Below are 19298 nucleotides of genomic sequence, written 5' to 3'. Positions count from 1 at the left end.
CTTTTAAGTTCATCTTTAAGATATTATGAAAAACAAAATTAAAGAGGAGATTACAATATTACAAATAGTCTCTGTCCCCTGCCATTTCAACTTAAGTTCTTAAATGTAAGGAATTATTTCATTAAATGGCATAGACACTAAAGACAACAGAAGTGCATTTTCAGTAAGTTAACAAAATGGTGATTTCAGATTTTTCATAAAAATGAATTCCAGGCTTTTGTTTTTGCAAATAATTATGTAAGTTCTCTAATATGCACAGAAAACTAAAGGCTCTTACGCATTTGACTTCGTCTGAACTACCAACATAGTCCCTTCACTTAAACTAGAGTTTCTCTTCTAAGCTTGGGTAGAAGTGGACTCAGACCCTATTTACCTCTTGTATATTCAATTTTGTAACTAAGAAAACAATTCCAGATGGCTATTATTACCAATGACCATTCTATTGAACTTGCAAAGTAGTGGATGATTATTTGAAAATTCATGCCAATTTAGAGATAAAATGTCAAAAAACCCCTGATTTGCATTAATGTTAAATAAAATGGCAAATCATGAAATCAATGCCTTTTCACTTAAATATCTTAATAATTGACTCTGCCATAGTTACCAAGCAAAGAATCAGAAAATAAGTCATATTTAATACTATGTGCTAGTAGTAGAGCAAGTGATTACAATCTCTTTCTCTCCTTTCTTTCTTGAACAAATGAGAAGACTCAGTGATACGTTCAATTCAACAAACTGTGCTTGTGACCCAACATGTGCTAGGGGTTGGAAATACTGAAATAAATAAACAAGACCCTGCCATAAGCAGTTCAAACTTGGCTGAGATCATCACTGCCAGTATGTGATGGAGCCAGAGCCAAAACTTAAATCTTCTAACTCCTAGTTCAGTTCTTTTTCCACTACATTCCAGCCTAAGAGATGAAAAATGAATGATAAAGTTACTGCAGAAAATGAAACTCATGAAATCAAATACATAAGGTACATACGGAGTCTACCCAAAGCCTTTTTTTATATTAACTTATGTATAGAAAAAATCCAGCTCATTCAATCCAAACAGTTAAGTCCAATGTCCTTTAAAATTATTCATAAATGTTTTTCCATTCTAACTCCCTTGATGATCAACTCATTTCCTGAAGCACTAGATTTAATTATATTTATCTTGGCTGGAATTCAGTAGCTACAAGTGCATTAATTGGTGTTATTGCCTGGACACAGGAGTTTAACTGATTCCTCTTGTTACATTGGCAACAATGAACAAATATATTAAGTTACATATTAAAAGAAAATATTCTTATTCCAAAATTTCCAGCAATTAAGTTTTAGAAAGCACAAAAAGTAGAGTGCGCACATCTGTAATCATCTGTACCAGCCAATTAGAACACAATATATTTCATTGTTTAATATATCTGCAATATTTAATTCCCATAAACTTACTCTGAAAGACATTTCTATATTTTCACCTCCCCAGATTTCCATTTCTTCATCGTAACTTCCAATATACTCAAAATATTCTTTTGATATGGAAAAAAGTCCTCCTGCAAAAGTGGGTGTTCTGAAAAATAATCCATTGTCAAATTTTGTTATAAAAACTAAACAAGATAAAACAGCATATTTTAAGAACTGAATCAAATTTTAAAAATTAAAGCCATATCACATTTTCAAAGCTTTTGTTCAGATTAATAAAAACTAGAAATGCTATCTTCAAAGTCAAGATTTTTGGGGTCGGGGGGAGTACCTCGTGTCTGCTCCCATTGGAACAAACTTAAATGTCTTCTCCTAATCATGCTTTAAGATTTTTAAGTAATGATTGATGAGGAGGACATAAGAGCTCACTTACTGCTACCTCTTACTCAGCAACATTATGAGTAAGTGAGTATACAAATGAATGACTTTTAGATTCTCTTTATATAGAATATGTGTGTTCTTTATCAATTACCTCAGAGGCAATCGCTATAAAGCAAACAGTGTGTACGTATTCAATGTATGGTACAGGGTGTAAATATAAAACTCTGAGAGCAATCATCTTACTTAATTGGGTAGGTTTCATCTTTCCTTCTTTGCTTCTCATGATCAGGAAGTGACTCCCAGCCAAATGAAAGACTCCAGTCAAAATTTCCACGGTTATGGTTACTTCCATAAGGAGAAGGTTTGTTGAATTCAAACGTGTTCAGATCTATGGATGCAATATCTGGACTCACAACAGCTGTGTAGTTCTCAGCTATTCTGGCCAACAGAGGTTCTAACCAACCATAGAAACACTCACCTGGAGGGAACAGAATTTTAACTAATTCAATAAAAACAATGAAGTTTGTTATTTAGTTATTTAGGTGAAGGTTTACAGAGAAATGAGAATAACAGAGTCAATTTGTGTTTTGAACATGTATATAATGGAGACTTCTTTCTCCCTCAGATTTATTGAGATATAACAGACAAAATAAAAATTCTACATATTTACAGTGTGTATCATAGTGTTTATATATGTATACATTGTAAAATGATTATTACAATCAAGCTAATTAACATATCCATCACCTTATTGGCTTATGGAGTGGGTGGTAAAGAACATTTAAGATCTACTCTTAGCAATTTTTGAGTAGACACTACATTATTATGAATTACAATCACCACATTGTACAATTGATCCCCAGAAGGTGAGATTTCTTAAAGGTTTCTTGTGATGAGATTAAGGTAGGATGAAAAAGGTGAAACAAGATTCAGTACAGTTAGAAAAACTCCCCTACAGATGATGACCTTCTTTCTTCTACAAAAGATGCAAAATAACATTAGTGTATTTAAAGTTTAGATGATGTGTTAAAATGACCTATGAATCAAAGGTAGCTTTTTGCTGTTCCATGTCACCTGGCCCTAAACGTGTTCTGATTTATTTAAACTTGTGTCTCCCTGAGTAAGGTATAGTAATTGAAATTTTCATTTATCTGACTGGGTCTTAGGAGAAAATAAGGAGTCAGTATAAATTCCGATTTTAGCAACTAGAGAAGAAGGACCATTCAAAGCTGCCCCAGACCTAATATAAAGGGAGGGCCAAGGAATTTCATGCTGAGATAGGTCTGGGCCCTGCTCACAGGCTAGGTTGTTTTAGATAACACACAGCAAGTTCAGCCAATGAAGTGCTGTCCTATTCTGGGCTCCCCACAAAGCAGTATTTGGCAGTCATGGTCCAGGAGGACCATCAGACACATTCACCCAGTGGGTAGTGGGTAAGAATGTCCAGTATGATCTTATTGTAATTTTGAACAAGGAGAAGAAATACCAGAAGATGGTATTTTCCTTTTTAAAACACCTCTCTAGGATTACCTTTAGTCTTCTCTTCATTTTCTAAATGTCTGGTATTAAAAGAGAACTGAATGTGATGGCTCTAAGCAACCCAAGCACATGCAAAAGCCCCTCTGTAATAATCAGTGTGTGCTCAAAACCAGTAATTGGGTGAAACATAACCTAAGCACTGGCCAATTCAAAGCTAGACATTCATAGAGTATAGCCCACTAAACTCAAAGCTCAAAGGACTAAATGACATTTTAGTAATAACTAGCATGCATATGACACATTGACTCTAAAAATGCTTTCTAAATACTTTAAAAAATTTGACTCTGAAAAAAATTAAAGGACAAAGAAAAACCAACAGCAACAAAGTCAAACAAAAATTGACAATGTTTATGTAAGGGATACCAAAGAAGATGGGATGGGGCACCCCTAACCCGGCATAAAAACTATATATATAAACATATTTTGGTTTTGTGGGTTTTTTTGAAAATTCGCAGACTCCTTTTTATGCCAAGGAGTCTGCAAATAAAAAAAAAAATTAAAATATAAAAAAGCAGCAGTACTAGGACAAAGTTTAATGATAGGGTGGATTACATTCATTCATTCATTCATCCATTCATTCATTCATTCATTTTGAAATGGAGTGTCACTCTGCCGCTCAGGCTAGAGAGCAGTGGCACAATCTCAGCTCAATGCAACCTCTGCCTCCCAGGTTCAAGTGATTCCCATTCCTCAGTCTCCCTAAGAGCTGGAATTATAGGCACACGTCACCATGCCTGGCTAATTTTTGTATTTTTAGTAGAGATGGAGTTTTACCTTACTGGCGAGGCTCGTCATGAACTCCTGACCTCAAGTGATTCACCCATTGCGGCCTCCCAAAGTGCTAGGATTACAAGCATGAGCCACTGTGCCCCGCCACATTTAAGTAGTAAATAAGCTTTCACTCAAAGTGTGGGAATCAAAAAAAACAACAACAAAGAAAAAAAAAAAAACTTTTTTTTTTTTTTTTTTTAAACAGAAAAGAAACATGAAAAAAAAAATTAGGCATGGATAACTGGCTGGAACAGCTAGTAACTGGAGAACATTAAAGTTGAGGAAACTTAAACACAAAGGAGGTAAGAATTCTGCATAAGTGAAAGGAATTTTCTCCGCTGAGCTGTTATCTGCTTGGGCTGTCATTGCTATAATCACCAGTTGAAAACGCTGTTAAAGAAAATGCAATTAGGCATTTAGAAAAGAAAAGCCTTCCTTACCTTTTAAATTAGAGACAGAGGGAGGGAAAATGTTACAACCATATCCATACATATATACTTACAGTGAGCATCTAAAAATGTGAGCGTTTCAGCTGTTGCGACTGTTGCTCCTAGCAACCGAGCAGTGATCAGACCTTTTCTTTCTCTTTGTCTGACTATTTTTACTATAGAAAATTGTTTTACATATTCATCTAGTTTATCATGTAAGTACTCTGTAAGGAAAAACAAATCAGGATTAATTCTTTCTAAATTTATTTTCATATATAGCTTATGAAAGCTAATGAAACCACAGAGTAATGATCCTTCCAAATTCATAATCTTAACAGTTGCATGTGTCCTTCCAGTAAAATGAAAATTTTATCTTTAACTCCTTACTGGGGAAAAAGGTTAGCTATGCAAATGATCACTACTGTAACACATAACACTGTAACACATACTTATTCTGTACACTTCCTATCAATAAATATAATGTGTTGGGAGAGAAGTGAGAACCTTCAAATGGAGTCAACCCTAGCTGTTCAGAAGACTCATTTAGAGGTCTGAGAAGACTGACTATCAGAGTGAAAGATATGGAATCTGGTCAAAAAGATATTCAATGCTTTGACGTTAGTGTTTAAATCTAGAAACCTTAAAGAAAAATGTCAAATATCAAAAGACCTCTCATATTTAACTAAGGATCAACATAATTTAAGATCAAAATGTTGAGACAAGTCAGAAAGTCCACGGCTACAGCATTTTTGGACGACTCCTACACAGAATCAGCAGAAAAATTTGCGAAAGCTTTGGAGTCTCCTGACGGAGTTTTATTTAGTAAAATATGAACCAGGCAAATTTTAGTATTGGGTATATACTTTAAGATATTCAATATCCCAAATTGGATAAGGTTTGTAATAAGCAAAAATTGAGATAATAGGTTTTTTAAAAGTTATTAATAAATGTCAATCAAGTGTTGTTTTTTGTTTGTTTGGTTTTGTTTTGAGACAAGGTCGTGCTCTGCCGTCCAGGGTGGAGTGCAGTGGCACAACTCACTGCAACCTCTGCCTCTGGGCCGCAAGCAGTTCTCCTCAGCTTCCCAAGTAGCTGGGACCACAGGCATGTGCCAATACGCCCAGCTAATTTTTCTTTTCTTTTTTTTTTTTTGGAGACGGGGTTTCATCATGTTGCCCAGGCCGGTCTGGAACTCCTGAACTCAAGCTATCTGCAGGCCTCAGCCTCCCAAAATGCTCGGATTATAGGTTGAGCCACTCGCCGAGCTGTTCGTATTCTGAAACAACTTCTTAAGCCTGCTTTTCACAATTACATTTTTGATTTCTTATTGAGTACAAAATGCAGTTCTTCAAGCAGCCTTCATGGGCCCAAAACATAGCCTCAAAAAGATTTGGGAATGTTAAGAAAATCAATAAATATCCTGGGGTAAAAGTTTTCTTCTGCCAGATTTTAGAAGCAAATGCAGATGACTTTGACTTTATCTGTGATAATATAACCTTTTTTTCAATTCTCCAGTAGTTCAGTTAAGAGAGCTGCTTATTTAAAGCTTAAACATTCATAAGAGAGGTAAGTGCAGGAACAACCCTTGTGGAAAAATAAATCTATCTAAACACTGTTGTCTCAGAGTGATAGATTAACTTTTTAACACCTTCTAACTACCTCAAAATAATTCTCAGATTAAGCTTTTAACACCTTCTAACTACCTCGGATATAATTCTCAGAAAGACAAGCAGAATTTTAACTCATCTTAAATACATAATCATAAACATTTTCTGTTTTAAGAGACTTGTAAAAATTTCAACATTCTTGATTAGAATTATTTTAAATGGAGTTACTACAGATTCCTTCAATATACCTTCTCACTGTTGGAATTTGTTTAAAAAAAAACTTTTACCCACAACACAGGAACTTCCTGTAAATTTATATCTGCACCCTAAATTTAGCTCCCATGCACACCCTTTATTTGGGAGGTTGAGAACAGAAAGCTACATGAAATCAGATGCCCTGATTTCACTTTATAGCACAATTACTTTTAGCTACGTGATCTTGGGCAAGGAATTTTACCTTTTCTGCATCTCAGTTTATTTAAGATGAGGATAGTAGGACTTACCAGCACAAGACATTGCTGGAAGGACAAAATGAGACATCTGACCTTCAGGAATCTGATTCCAAACTTGGATTTATTAAGGAATAAATTTTGTAATCATTGAAATAATATGTATCTGTCTGATACAATATTTAAAATACTTGTGATGTTTGAAAATTTACAAGTTAGAGTATTTGTTAAATTCACCTTATGATTCCAATTTAAAATGTGTAATTTAGTATTTGACTTCCAATTTTAAGTGTAAATGTACTAAAGAATTTGGCTAACCTGGTAAGTAATATTGGAATATTTAAGAACAATGAAATAAAATAGAACACGGTGACTCTTTAGTGATTTTCAACTATTCATTTATATTATTTATTGATATATTATTTATATTAACTCATTTAGACTTTAAAACAACTCTAGAAGTTATGTACCAGTTCTGTATTTCCTCAATTTTAAGCTACATAATTGGATTCTTCTTATAATCAATTTCTTATAATCAATGGCATGCTAAGTTTAATTAGCTGTGGGTTTTCTCTAGTAATTTATAAATTAATGATATATAATACATTTGATGAAATATGGCATTATTCCCATTTTACTGATAAATCACGGCAGAGAGGTGTAGTAACTTGCCCAAGTCATATAGTTGGTTAGGAAAAGAGCTGGGATTCAAATCAAGGCAGCCTGACTCAAAGGCTCAAGTCTGTGCTCTTAACTTCTATGTCTTACAATAACAGTCTCGCATTGAGGACTATACAGTTATGAATAATGGTGTTTCATACATTTCTGCATTTGAAAATATTTGAATATGTCCATCCTTGGATTCTAATTTCATTCAGCATACCCACTATCCAAACTATTATATTCAAGCTCTGAGATGGCATAGAGAGGGCACCATATAATCAAGTAGACTTGGGATACCACCATATGGATTTGGGAAACAATTTAATTTGCATGTGCTTTCTTACCATCTACACTAGCATCATCCACCAAAATGATTTCCTTCAGCAGTATTGCAGGTGAAGAATAGAGCACACTGTGGACAGTTCTAAGCAACGTGGACCACGCTTCATTATGAAAAACTATTATGACACTGGTGGTGGGCAGGGGAGGGCAGCGCTTAAATTTTTGTTCAATACATCTAGAAGAAGTCACAGAAGTAGAAAACAGTTATAAATTTTATTATTTTATTTCACAGCTATACCATTGCTAACATTATCATTATTGAATATTTATCACTGAAAAATGATAGTTTTCTTCTATGTAATATAATCTCAATGCTATATAAAATGTAAATAAATCAAAGCAAATTTTTTACAAGCAAATCACTCACCCAGAGATGATGTCCACCAACAGAGATGGCAACATGTCAAGAATTACAACACGTTATTATAGCATTCTCAACAATATAATTTAAAATACAAATAACATCTTAAATAATGAAAATAACCTATGATGAGACAGCATGTAAAAATGACAAATCCTTATAATTGCTCAAATAAAAACCAAATTTTTCTTATTTCATGCAGAAATCATCCATTTTTCATATTTGCAACTTTAAAAATTGTACCACCTTATTAAATTTTTTTTTTTTCTTTGACGGAGCCTTGCTCTGTTGCCCAGGCTGGAGTGCAGCAGTGTGATCTCGGCTCACTGCAAGCTTCACCTCCCAGGTTCACGCAATTCTCCTGCCTCAGCCTCCCAAGTAGCTGGGACTACAGGTGCCCACTACCACGCCCAATTAATTTTTTGTATTTTTAGTAGAGATGGGGTTTTATCATGTTAGCCAGGATGGTCTCAATCTCCTGACCTTGTGATCTGCCCGCCTCAGCCTCCCAAAGTGTTGGGATTACAGGCGTGAGCCACTGTGCCCAGCCTATTAAATCATTTTTATAAAGATCATCTTTAATTACATATTTACCTAAGTATATAATATAGGTTTCTTATTTCCTAGACTTATTGAATCAATTTACTTAATCTGTATACAGAATCAAAAGGGAAAAAACAGCTTTACTGTAAAACCTATGTTCTTCTTAATATTATTTAAATTTACTCATGGAGATAAGAGCCCAACACCCTTCAGTTGCTCTGCCAGGGCCAATGGGGAAACTGTAGCTTCCAGTGTGATATTAGGGGCCTGAGAAAACCACCCTAAAAAAAGATACACAAATTATCCCATTAATTACTTTCATTTCCTACCTCAATAGGAATGTCTCTGATACCCTTTTCTAACAGCAAGTCTTTCAAATGGAATATTTGTAGTGATAAAAAAGGAGTTGGATTGGAGCAAAATATCAAGAGAAGATGTCAACAACAGATTAGAAAAAGGAGAGGATGGGTTCTGAGTGAAAGTGGCACTGCTCTTCAGTTTCTTCATGATTTCAAAGCGTGATACAGGTACACGGGCACCTTCATCATTCATAAATAAAATTATTTATTCTAAATTGAATTTTGGATAAACTGCCAATTAAAAAAAAGCTCAAACACAAAGTATTCATATACACACTTGAACCACAATTACACAGAAATAAATAACTAAATATAAGCTTATATTTTGAACCCATAAAAGTTTATAACCAACATATACTAGAAGGAAAAATTATGAAAAATTCCATACTATGGTATTTTATTTTTAAAGGAAGAAAAAAAGAGGAAACTCATGATTTGTTATAAGCATTTTGAGGAGAAAGTGAAATTCTAGTTTAAGATTTTTTTCCTACCTTTATTTGCTATGTGGTTAATTAATATAGTATTAATCGATAATTATAAAATGATTTTGAAGATTTAAAGTATAAAATTTCACAAAAATTCATACTAGTAAAATGTTATCACTTTAATCTTGCAAAATTTTCCACCAGTTTAAACTAGGATTTATTTGCTTAACTGATAATTACCAATATCAAGTAAAAATGTCATGTTATATCATTAACATAATTAATAAAATTTCACAATATACTTTCATAAACTCCATTCCTTTTGAAACAATTAACATGTTAAATGTATGCTTTGAAAATTGTTTTACACATTTAAAATAGTGCAATTAAAATAACTTGCCAAAGCAACTGTATCATCCCAGTCAAACCATTTGAAAAACCTGGCACATAGAAACATGCCTAAATTATCAGTCATATGACCATCTGGCTTTGGAAGAAACTAGATCTATATTTCTAATGAGCATGGAAAACATTAGCAGTTCTTCAGAAAACGTGTTATTTGCTGATACTGGCTACATTCGAAGTACAAAACAAAATTTTTTTTTTTTTGAGACAGAGTCTTGCTCTGTCACCAGGCTGGAGTACAATGGTGCAAGCTTGCCTCACTGCAACCTCCATCTCCCGGGTTCAAGCGATTCTCCTGCCTCAGCCTCCCAAGTAGCTGGGACTACAGGCGCGCATCACCACGTCCAGCTAATTTATGTATTTTTAGTAGAGATGAGGTTTCACTGTGTTGACCAGGCCAGGCGCAGTAGCTCATGCCTTTAATCCCAGCACTTCGGGAGGCCAAGGCGGGTGGATCATGAAGTCAAAAAACAAATCTTTACCACCCTTACAAACCCTGTCCAAAGTAAGAAATAATTAAATCTTCAACTCCAACCAAAAAATGTTGTTAATGTGCTTACTTGTTTTTCACTTACTTAGTGATTAACACTATTGAAAATTATTGCAGCTTCTTAATGCTATATTGGGAGAAAAAAGTTCATTTTGAGCTGTCACTGATTGTCATGTCAAAAGAATAAAAATCATGATTATTGATTTTTAATGTAGATGACTTTCAGTCAAAAACTCTCCTCAAATCAGTAAAGTGCAATACTGCATTCTAATCTATTACTATACAAAAGGAACTATAATGTGCCTTGTTATAACAGCTAGAATATTTTATAGATATTAGTTTCTTTACACATTCATCTAAAAATTATAAGCAACTTAAACTTGAATCAATCAGACTAGAATAGCTCAACAGAAATCTAAGTTACACAGTTTCAACATTAAGGGACTCATATAGTTGGATCCGGTATTGATAATCCTAAATCTAGAAAAACCTGAGTGAAACAATAGACCAAAAGTTATCTTCAAGTTCACCGCCAAATGTAATTCTCTAATATCCAGAAAGCAAAGCTAAATACATAGGCATTGTTTGCTTCCAGTTTGCTTATCTTGTACTTTTTTTTTTCTTTTCGAGATGGAGTTTCGTTCTTGTCGCCCAGGCTGGAGTGCAATGGCACGGATCTCCGCTCACGGCAACCTCCGCCTCCCAGGTTCAAGCAATTCTCCAGCGTCAGGCTCTCGAGTAGCTGGGACCACAGGCACACAGCACCCTGTCCAGCTAATTTTTGTATTTTTAAAAGAGACGGGGTTTCACCATGTTGGCCAGGCTGGGTTTGAACTCCTGACCTCAGGTGATCTGCCCTCCTCGACCTCCCAAAGTGCTGGGATTACAGGTGTGAGCCACCAAACCTGGCCTATCTTGTACAATTAAAAATCTACTGAGGGGCTGGGTGCAGTGGCTCACGCCTATAATCCCAGCACTTCGGGAGGCTGAGGTGGGAGGATCACTTGAGGTCAGGAGTTCGAGACCAGCCTGGCCAACATGGTGAAACCCCGTCTCTTTCAAAAATACAAAAATTAGCCGGACAGGGTGCTGTGTGCCTGTGGTCCCAGCTACTTGGGAGCCTGACACTGGAGAATCGCTTGAACCTGGGAGGCAGAGGTTGCAGTGAGTGGAGACCCGTGCCATTGCACTCCAGCCTGGCCAACATGGTGAAACCCCATCTCTATTAAAAATACAAAAATTAGCCAGAAGTGGTGCCGCATGCCTGTAGTCCCAGCTACTTGGGAGCTGACACTGGAGAATCGCTTGAACCCGGGAGGCAGAGGTTGCAGTGAGCCGAGATCACACCACTGCACTCCAGCCTCAGTGACAGAGAAAGACTCCATCTCAAAATAATGATAGCAATAATAATAATAATAATGAATAATCTGCTGAGGGTGGGCCGGGCGCAGTGGCTCACGCCTGTATACCCAGCACTTTGGGAGGCCGAGGCAGGCGGATCACCTGAGGTCAGGAGTTCAAGACCACCCTGGGCAACATGGTGAAACCCCATTTCTACTAAAAATACAAAAAATTAGCCAGCTGTGGTGGCAAGTGCCTGTAATCCCAGCTACTCGGGATTGTTCACAAAAAATAGGGCATTCTGAAATATAATTAGGTACTCAAAGACTTTGAGTCAAAGTAATCACAAAGACTGTGAATTGGTTTACAAATCTATAAAATATTATCCATCAGTTCCAAAATCTTGGCATATTTTTAAACATTTTTATTCTAAAGAAATACACAGAGAAATGGAAACAATTCCTCTACCTTCTATATTTCCCATAAAAATTGTCCAATAATTCCCCCTAAATAGATGAGAAAGCTACAGTATTTAGGAATAAAGGATTTCCTTGTGGATAGCAGTCAGATCTAGAATTCAGTTTTCTAATTTCCAAGCTAATAATTTTCATATCTGTACTGCCTCACCAAGCATAAATAGGGATATGTAGCCTCAATCATTATAAGCAAAAAATAAATACAACAGGTTAAATAAACAGTATTTGCTGATTTTCTGCCTCAGAGTAGCTAAAGAACAGGCAACTTCCTTAGCTCACCCCTTTGTCCCCTGCAAAGCCTGATGATAAAGAATAAACAATAAATATTCTTCAACATACTCAGGAGGTCGAGTGTCTGGTCCAAGATCTCGGTGCAAAGAAATCCTGTCACTTGCGAAAGCATTAAAACAGTGTTTAGCTTCCCCACGTTCCTTTTCCTTTTGCTCTTCAACACTTAAATTGGTTGTCTTGAATGCTTTACCAGAAGCACCAGGTGCATTTGAATCCTGAGGTGGACGGTCAAGAACAGGCTTCAATTCTGCTGCTGTATAATATCCTTGCAAACAAGGTCTCTCACCAACATCAATGTTTTGCCTGACAGGTGCTCCTATTTGCATTTTTGGCATTGCATCCTTAATATTGTTTACAGCTTCTAGCATTAAATCTAACATCTTGTTTTTGTTTTTCATGTTTCTTTCCAACCTTGATTCCTCTTTGGAATATTGAACACTTACTTCTCTTTGCATTAACACCAAAACTATAATAAAGAAAAAAACTACTGCACCAAGCTTCCAGAACTTTTTATGGTAATGTCTTTTAATGTGTAATTTGACTAGTCGCTTTAGGTGAGCCATTCTGACATTAAAAGCTTGTCACTTGACAAATAACAGTTATTTCTTCTGTTACTTATATTTTTTATCATAGATTTGCTGAGAAGAAGGTATCTTTAAATGGTAGTACCTATAAACAGAAATGGTAGATGGTATTAGCAGTTATTCAGTCCTACAGGCATGGCTCAACTCATTCATTTAACCAACAACCGAACACAAGCTACCAATGTACTCTTAGGGTTAACAAGAAAACAAAGATATCTCATCCTCAAGAAAATTACACTTTTAGAAGAAAATAATTGTTACGATTTACTACAATTTATTGGGGTTGCAAAATATTGATATTCGTCTCCATTCAAAAATACATTCTTTTTAAACTCTAATATCCACTATTTATAAAATTAATTTTATAAATATATTTTGAGTTAAAAAAGAATATCTTCACTTGATAACCAAGGAATCAAAGGACCTCATTGAATGAATTACAAAAAAGAGAGCTCCATAAGGAAGCAAGGGTATACTGATAGGTACTACCAGGCATCCACCTAAAATAGTGGCCTTCATTTTATATAGTTTACTCTCAAACTAAGGTGTACTCCAGCTTAACCAATGATGGTAATATAGCAGTTTCATCAGTAAGTAAACTATCATTCTCCCAGATTTTCTGACCCAATAGTACTTGTGAATCCTGAAGGAACCCCTAAAAACAAGAAAATCGGTGGCATTTAATTTGTTGTTTTATAACAGCTAGTTTTAATAGCTCACAGAAATACAAGATCTAATAGTAAAAAGAGAATTCATTAGCTTTACTTGCAGTGTCTCTAGGGAGCCTATAGAGGTCATTAAGTTAAAAATGCAGAATTTGGTTTGATAAAATATTGCTTGCAATTGACCCTAAGAAGGGACAGCAAGTTTATTAAACCCTAATATAGGACAACAGGAACAAAGGAAAAGAAAAATAGGACTTTTCAGGAAACGATTATATACTATGAGCCGTGATAGCCAGTCAAGAAATTTGCAAAGACAAAGGGGAGGGAAAATGCCTGTTCCTCCTATGGTCTAAATACATTTTAAAGAAAATATCATTTATAGCAATGAAAATTAACTTTTGACACTTTCTTTAACTTCTCTTCCAAAGTTCTCACCAAATTTAAAATAAGAAAACCAGGTTCCAAGATGGATTCTCTGGTTTTTGGCAGGAAATTTTAAGCGGAATAAACAAAATAGGCAGAACTTAGTTCTATATACTATTTCTAATTCTATATTCTTTCCAGTATGGAGTGGACACTTCTGCTCCAAAAGATAACCCCAATTCTGGCATATATTGCTCATAAAAGTGAGATTCCAATATTTCTGAGCTTTGGTTGCTTTAAGAACTTCATGTAAAAAACGAAATGACCGCTTAAGCTTTTGAAAAGAATATAAGAAGTTACAGAACCACACAATAACACAATGACAGTTGTGTAATTAATTATGTGTCAAATGTTGTGCTAGGCTGTGGTTACAAAATTAAAGATAGCCCTTACCTTCAAGAAGCAAAATTGAAATATAAGAAGTCAGAGGCCGGTCACAAAGCAGTGTGATATGTGTTATGACAGGAGACAAAGAAAGCTACACAGGCTTGGAACAGTGGCTCATGCCTATAATCCCAGCACTTTAGGAAGCTGAGGCCAGAGGATGACTTGAGACCAGGAGTTTGAGACCAACCTGGGCAACATAGCAAGACCCCATCCTACAAAAAAATACAAAAATTAGTCAAATGTGGTGGCACACGCCTGTAGTCCCAGCTACTCAGGTGGCTGAGGTGGGAGGATGGCTTGAGCTCAAGAGGTTAAGGCTGCACTGGGCTGTGATTGTGCCACTGCACTCCAGCCTGGGTAGCAGGACAATACTCTGTCTCAAAAAAAAAAAAAAAAAAAAGAAAAAGAAAAAGAAAAAGAAAAAAAAAAAAAAAAAAGAAAAAGTAAACAGCGTAGAGGGTCAGGAGAAATGTTAGGGAAATTTTCTTAGAGATGACACTGTTGAGCAAAATCTTGAAATACAAGTACATTTTAGGCAGGTAGACAGGAGGGAAAACAGAGAGGGAATGTCAGATGCAAAACCATAAAAGCAAGAAAAAGCATGATCAGTCCTTCAGTACAGCATAAGCGGAAGGCACAGGGAGAGAATGACAACTGATGTGACTCGAAGGTCACTTAAAGATCAGTTCATGAAATCTTGTACATCTTTCAGTGAATTTGGAAATTATCAATTTTTTTCCAAAATAGATGGAATGGAGAAAACTGTTTTTAAGAAAAGATCATAATCCTCACGCCTGTAATCCCAGCACTTTGGGAGGCTGAGGCGAGTGGATCACGAGGTCAGGAGATCAAGACCATCCTGGCTAACATGGTGAAACCCGGTCTCTACTAAAAATACAAAAAATTAGCCGGGTGTGGTGGCAGGTGCCTGTAGTCCCAGCTACTTGGGAGACTGAGGCAGGAGAATGGCGTGAACCCAGGAGGCAGAGCTTGCAGTGAGCTGAGATTGAGCCACTGCACTCCAGCCTGGGCCACAGAGCGAGACTCTGTCTCAAACAAAAACAAGAAAAAAGAAAAGATCATAATCAAATTTCTGTTTTAGAAAAATTACAAGTTTTTAAGCCCCTGTAAAGGTGATGGATGTTAATGAGATGAGGGGAGCCAAAGGATGGAGTGAAATGATTTCAAGAAAGTCCAGGAAGTGGAATCAAACAACGGTCTTGGTGAGAGAAAGGGAAGAATGGGAGATGAATGGTGATATGGTTTGGCTGTGTCCCCACCCAACTCTCACCTTAAATTGTAAAAATCCCCATGTGTCAAGAGCAGGGCAGATGGAGATAAATGAATCATGGGAGTGGTTTCCCCCATACTGTTTTCGTGGTCATGGATAAGTCTCACGAGACCTGATGGTTTTATAAAAAGGAGTTCTCCTGAACATGCTGTCTTGCCTGCCATCATGTAAGACGTGCCTTTGCTCCTCTTTCACCTTCTGCCATTATTGTGAGGTCTCCCCAGCCATGTCAAATTGTGAGTCCATTAAACCTTTTTTTCTTTATAAATTATCCAGTCTCTGGTAAGTCTTTATTAGCAGCATGAGAACAAACTAATACAAATGAGTAAAGTGATAACATTAACAAAGACAAGAAATACAGGAAGCAGCACAGATTCAGGGTAGGAATTAAGAAGATAATTTGTTCAGTTTTGGATGTAGCAAATGTAATATGCTAATGGAACTTCCAAAGTGAGTTTGGATGAGCAAAAAGATATATGGGACAGGAAATTATGAAAAAGCTCTGCAGTAGAGATGAAAATTTGAGTCAGTCTTGGGGTAAATGTAATGTAAAACAAATAGGACAGAGAAATACCTACATTTAAGGGTAGAAAAAAAGAGACTGACTGGAAAGAAAGTCCAATTTTTCCAATCCTATGAAGAGTGAGGGGCGGGCAAAAAAATAAAAAACACAAATGAAAACACAGATAAATTATCCATGTCAAGTGGAGGTAATTTTACAATCTTATCTCACACTTGAGAGATGTTAAATGTGTAACAGTTGGTTGACCTTTAAAACTGAACTTCCTTAGACCTGGTCTAATGGGCTTTAGTGAAAAATGAGAAGAGAACCTTGGCAGAGAGAGTAGTTGTAGTCATGCCTTCAAGATCCTAAGGCTTAGGATTCAGGGCACTTCCAGAATAATAGGGCGGTAACCTCATCTATGGGGTTCCAGGAAGGTAAGAATGGGCAAAATGTTGGGGTCTCACAGGAAAGTGGTTCCCAGTTGATGAACTACAACCTCATCCCCTCTAACTGTATCTTGATGAAAGGTAGACATTCATCAACCTGTGTTCACCTCCTTTCTGTTCCTGAGAGGACTACCCCTCCCTGCCCCGCCAAAAAAAAAAAAAAAAAAAAAAAAGGCAAAAATAGATAGCCTTCCCCAGGGCTATCTAGTGATACTCAATTTTTCTGTAGCTAGAGGTAGGCTAAATTAGGAATTTGAGAAGAATTGAGCTGGTTTCCCTGAGATATTTTGACAGAACATGGAAAAAAGAGTTCAGAGAAAGCACAGAATAGGAGGATATGACAGAACTAGATTCTTCCACAGTAGTGATAGTTTTCCCAAAACATTTTATGTCAGAAATCATATCTGTGGGTAGGGTGGGAATTGAAAAGAAGGAGAGAATTAATGATGCAGATAGAAGAGAGTTCTTTTTAGGAATAAAACATAAAGTAGAGGAATTCTTCATCAGAAGGACAGTAATCCTATCATTGTGAGTGCATGTGTATCTATGTAAGGACCCACTCAGTAGGTTTTAGTTTGGGATGCTTCTAACAGAGTCGTCGAGGAAAGCTTACGAAAGACATGGATAGCATCCTATTCATGGTTGTTTTTCTGGCACTTACCACAATGTTGGTAACACAGTAGGCACCCAGAAAAATTTGTTCACTGGAAAAAGGAAGAAAGAGGACCAAGATTTTATCAGAAACAACAACAAAAACAATTCTTAACTTGTGTTAAATGTTGACTAGGTCCCTGGTATTAAATGACATTTAATACATAAGTTCTCACTGTCTCAGCAATATTGTGAAGTATTATTACTATTTTTTTTTTTTTGTAGAGATAAGAGCTTGCTATGTTGCCCAGGCAGACTGACCTTGACCTCCCCAATCCTCCTATCTCAGCCTCCCAAAGTGCTGGGATTACAGGCATGAGCTACTGCATCTAGCCCTTGTTATTCCAATTTTACTGACCGATATGGAGAGTCAAAGAGATTAGGTGGCTTGGCCATGCCAGTTCAGTTTAAGACCAGCATTTTTCTAACTGTGTTCAAACTCAGGTTCAATGTAAAATCCTGAGTTTTTAACTGAAATTATCTAAAATAAAATGTTTGAGAGTCAAGAACTAATATCCTAAATAGAAGGGATAAGAAAAAAAAACTGAGGAAAAACCATAAAAACTATAAATAGCTTCCTATCATTGGGTAATGTTTTACAAATAAATGATTTTAAAACTTTTCAAAGCACCTTTTCAGAAATAAAGATTGAAAATAAGGTTGTAAATCTTAAAATGGAAGATTAAGAAGTTGAGAACCTTACAGAGGCAGAGCCTAGAAATAGGAAGATGATGTTTTGATCTTTTCAGACTATTTCTGAATCTTCTCTTATCAACCCTGATCACTTAAAGATTCCAACATCGATGGGATTTTCATTATGACTTTTCTGTACTTTGCTGTTAATGTGTAATATCAGGCTTCCATTAATGCTGAATGCCACTCAACACTAAGCATCTCTATCAGTTGTCTTCAATTCTGGATATACATTAGTGGAAAGCTCTTAAAAAATAAAGTGCCTTAGACTTCACCTCTGATTTAATCGGTGTGGGAGCAGGGCATATACTCTGCTTTTGTTGTTACTTTAAGCTCTCCAGATAATTCTAACAAGCAGCGAAGGTTAAGAATTACTTGTCTAGATCACAAGATTTGGGCAAATCAAAACTAGCATCTGATAAGGGTTATATCTGTCCAAAGGCAATCACATTACTAATTTCTAATATGCCAAAGATGAGTGTTTCAAAATAGACTCTTGATGTAAATGAATAGAGTTATTTAGACTTGGAGATATATGATAAAATCCAAAACAGGAATGACCCACAGTTTTCCAAAAGGACACAGGGACTTATGCTGATATATATGAGGCACTGAGGTTTTATTGCAAATTATGATTCTGTAAAATCATTTTATAAATATCTTATTCCAATCATAAAAATGGGAAAATTGATACCTGAACAATGAAAGACATAAGCCAAAAGACACACAATAAATGAATGAGTAAAATGAAACCAGGATTCTTAATTCCTTTTTCTGGGAATAATGCCATGTTCCTTGTCAGTACTACCTGCCAAATTGGAAGACCTATGTAAAAACAGCTCATGAAACAAAACAAATCTCTCCTACAGTCAACTTCCAGTTGGACTCCGAAGTTTGAGAATTGATAAGAAAAAAACCAGCACAACAGCAAACTCAGGATATAACGTGTCATATTTGCACATTAGAAATGATTAGCAGATAAAGGGTTTGTTCTTCTTGTACACTTTCTAAAACCTTTAAATGCTATGTCCAATACGGCTATTTGCTAATTACCAAAGATCAGATTCACAGAGGAAGAGAAGTCAAAAATCATAAAATAGTTTTTAAAAATTAAAAAAAAAAATTTCAGAGATCTTCTAAATTCTAAATTCTTATGAATTTCTAAGAGTCAAATTCAGAGACCTGGTTTTAAAAAGTATTAATCTGTATCCTGGTATATATGTAGACATTTTAAAAAGTCATTAATAAAAATATTCATAAAGTGAAAAGCTAAAGCAATACACACAATTTTAACTGGTTGTGACACTGTGTTAAAATCAATGGATTATTCTCAGGGGTAAAAATATGCTTCCATCTGAAATCTTACAAATTTAAAATA

General features: G+C 35.8%; 1 protein-coding gene across 3 annotated transcripts in view; it reads right to left on the bottom strand.

The window, feature by feature from the left end:
* Nucleotides 1-19298, bottom strand: part of GALNT3 (polypeptide N-acetylgalactosaminyltransferase 3) — a 48542-nt gene that overhangs the window by 9930 nt on the left and 19314 nt on the right. Inside the window, exons 2-7 of one of the 3 annotated variants that reach the window (XM_050752890.1) lie at nucleotides 17238-17280; nucleotides 12324-12944; nucleotides 7587-7759; nucleotides 4598-4747; nucleotides 2029-2263; nucleotides 1435-1552 (exon numbers count right to left, since the gene is read on the bottom strand). In XM_050752890.1, the coding sequence (XP_050608847.1) occupies nucleotides 1435-1552; nucleotides 2029-2263; nucleotides 4598-4747; nucleotides 7587-7759; nucleotides 12324-12838 (1191 nt within the window). In that variant the 5' untranslated portion in view covers nucleotides 12839-12944; nucleotides 17238-17280. Of the gene's footprint in view, nucleotides 1-1434; nucleotides 1553-2028; nucleotides 2264-4597; nucleotides 4748-7586; nucleotides 7760-12323; nucleotides 12945-14340; nucleotides 14685-17237; nucleotides 17281-19298 lie in introns of those variants that run through there. The other 2 variants (XM_050752891.1, XM_050752889.1) reach the window with 2 other exon arrangements.

Source organism: Macaca thibetana, chromosome 12 (assembly GCF_024542745.1).
Source record: "Macaca thibetana thibetana isolate TM-01 chromosome 12, ASM2454274v1, whole genome shotgun sequence".
Taxonomy (NCBI): domain Eukaryota; kingdom Metazoa; phylum Chordata; class Mammalia; order Primates; family Cercopithecidae; genus Macaca; species Macaca thibetana.
Note: the sequence above shows the minus strand (reverse complement) of the source record. Positions and strands in the feature narration are given on the sequence as shown.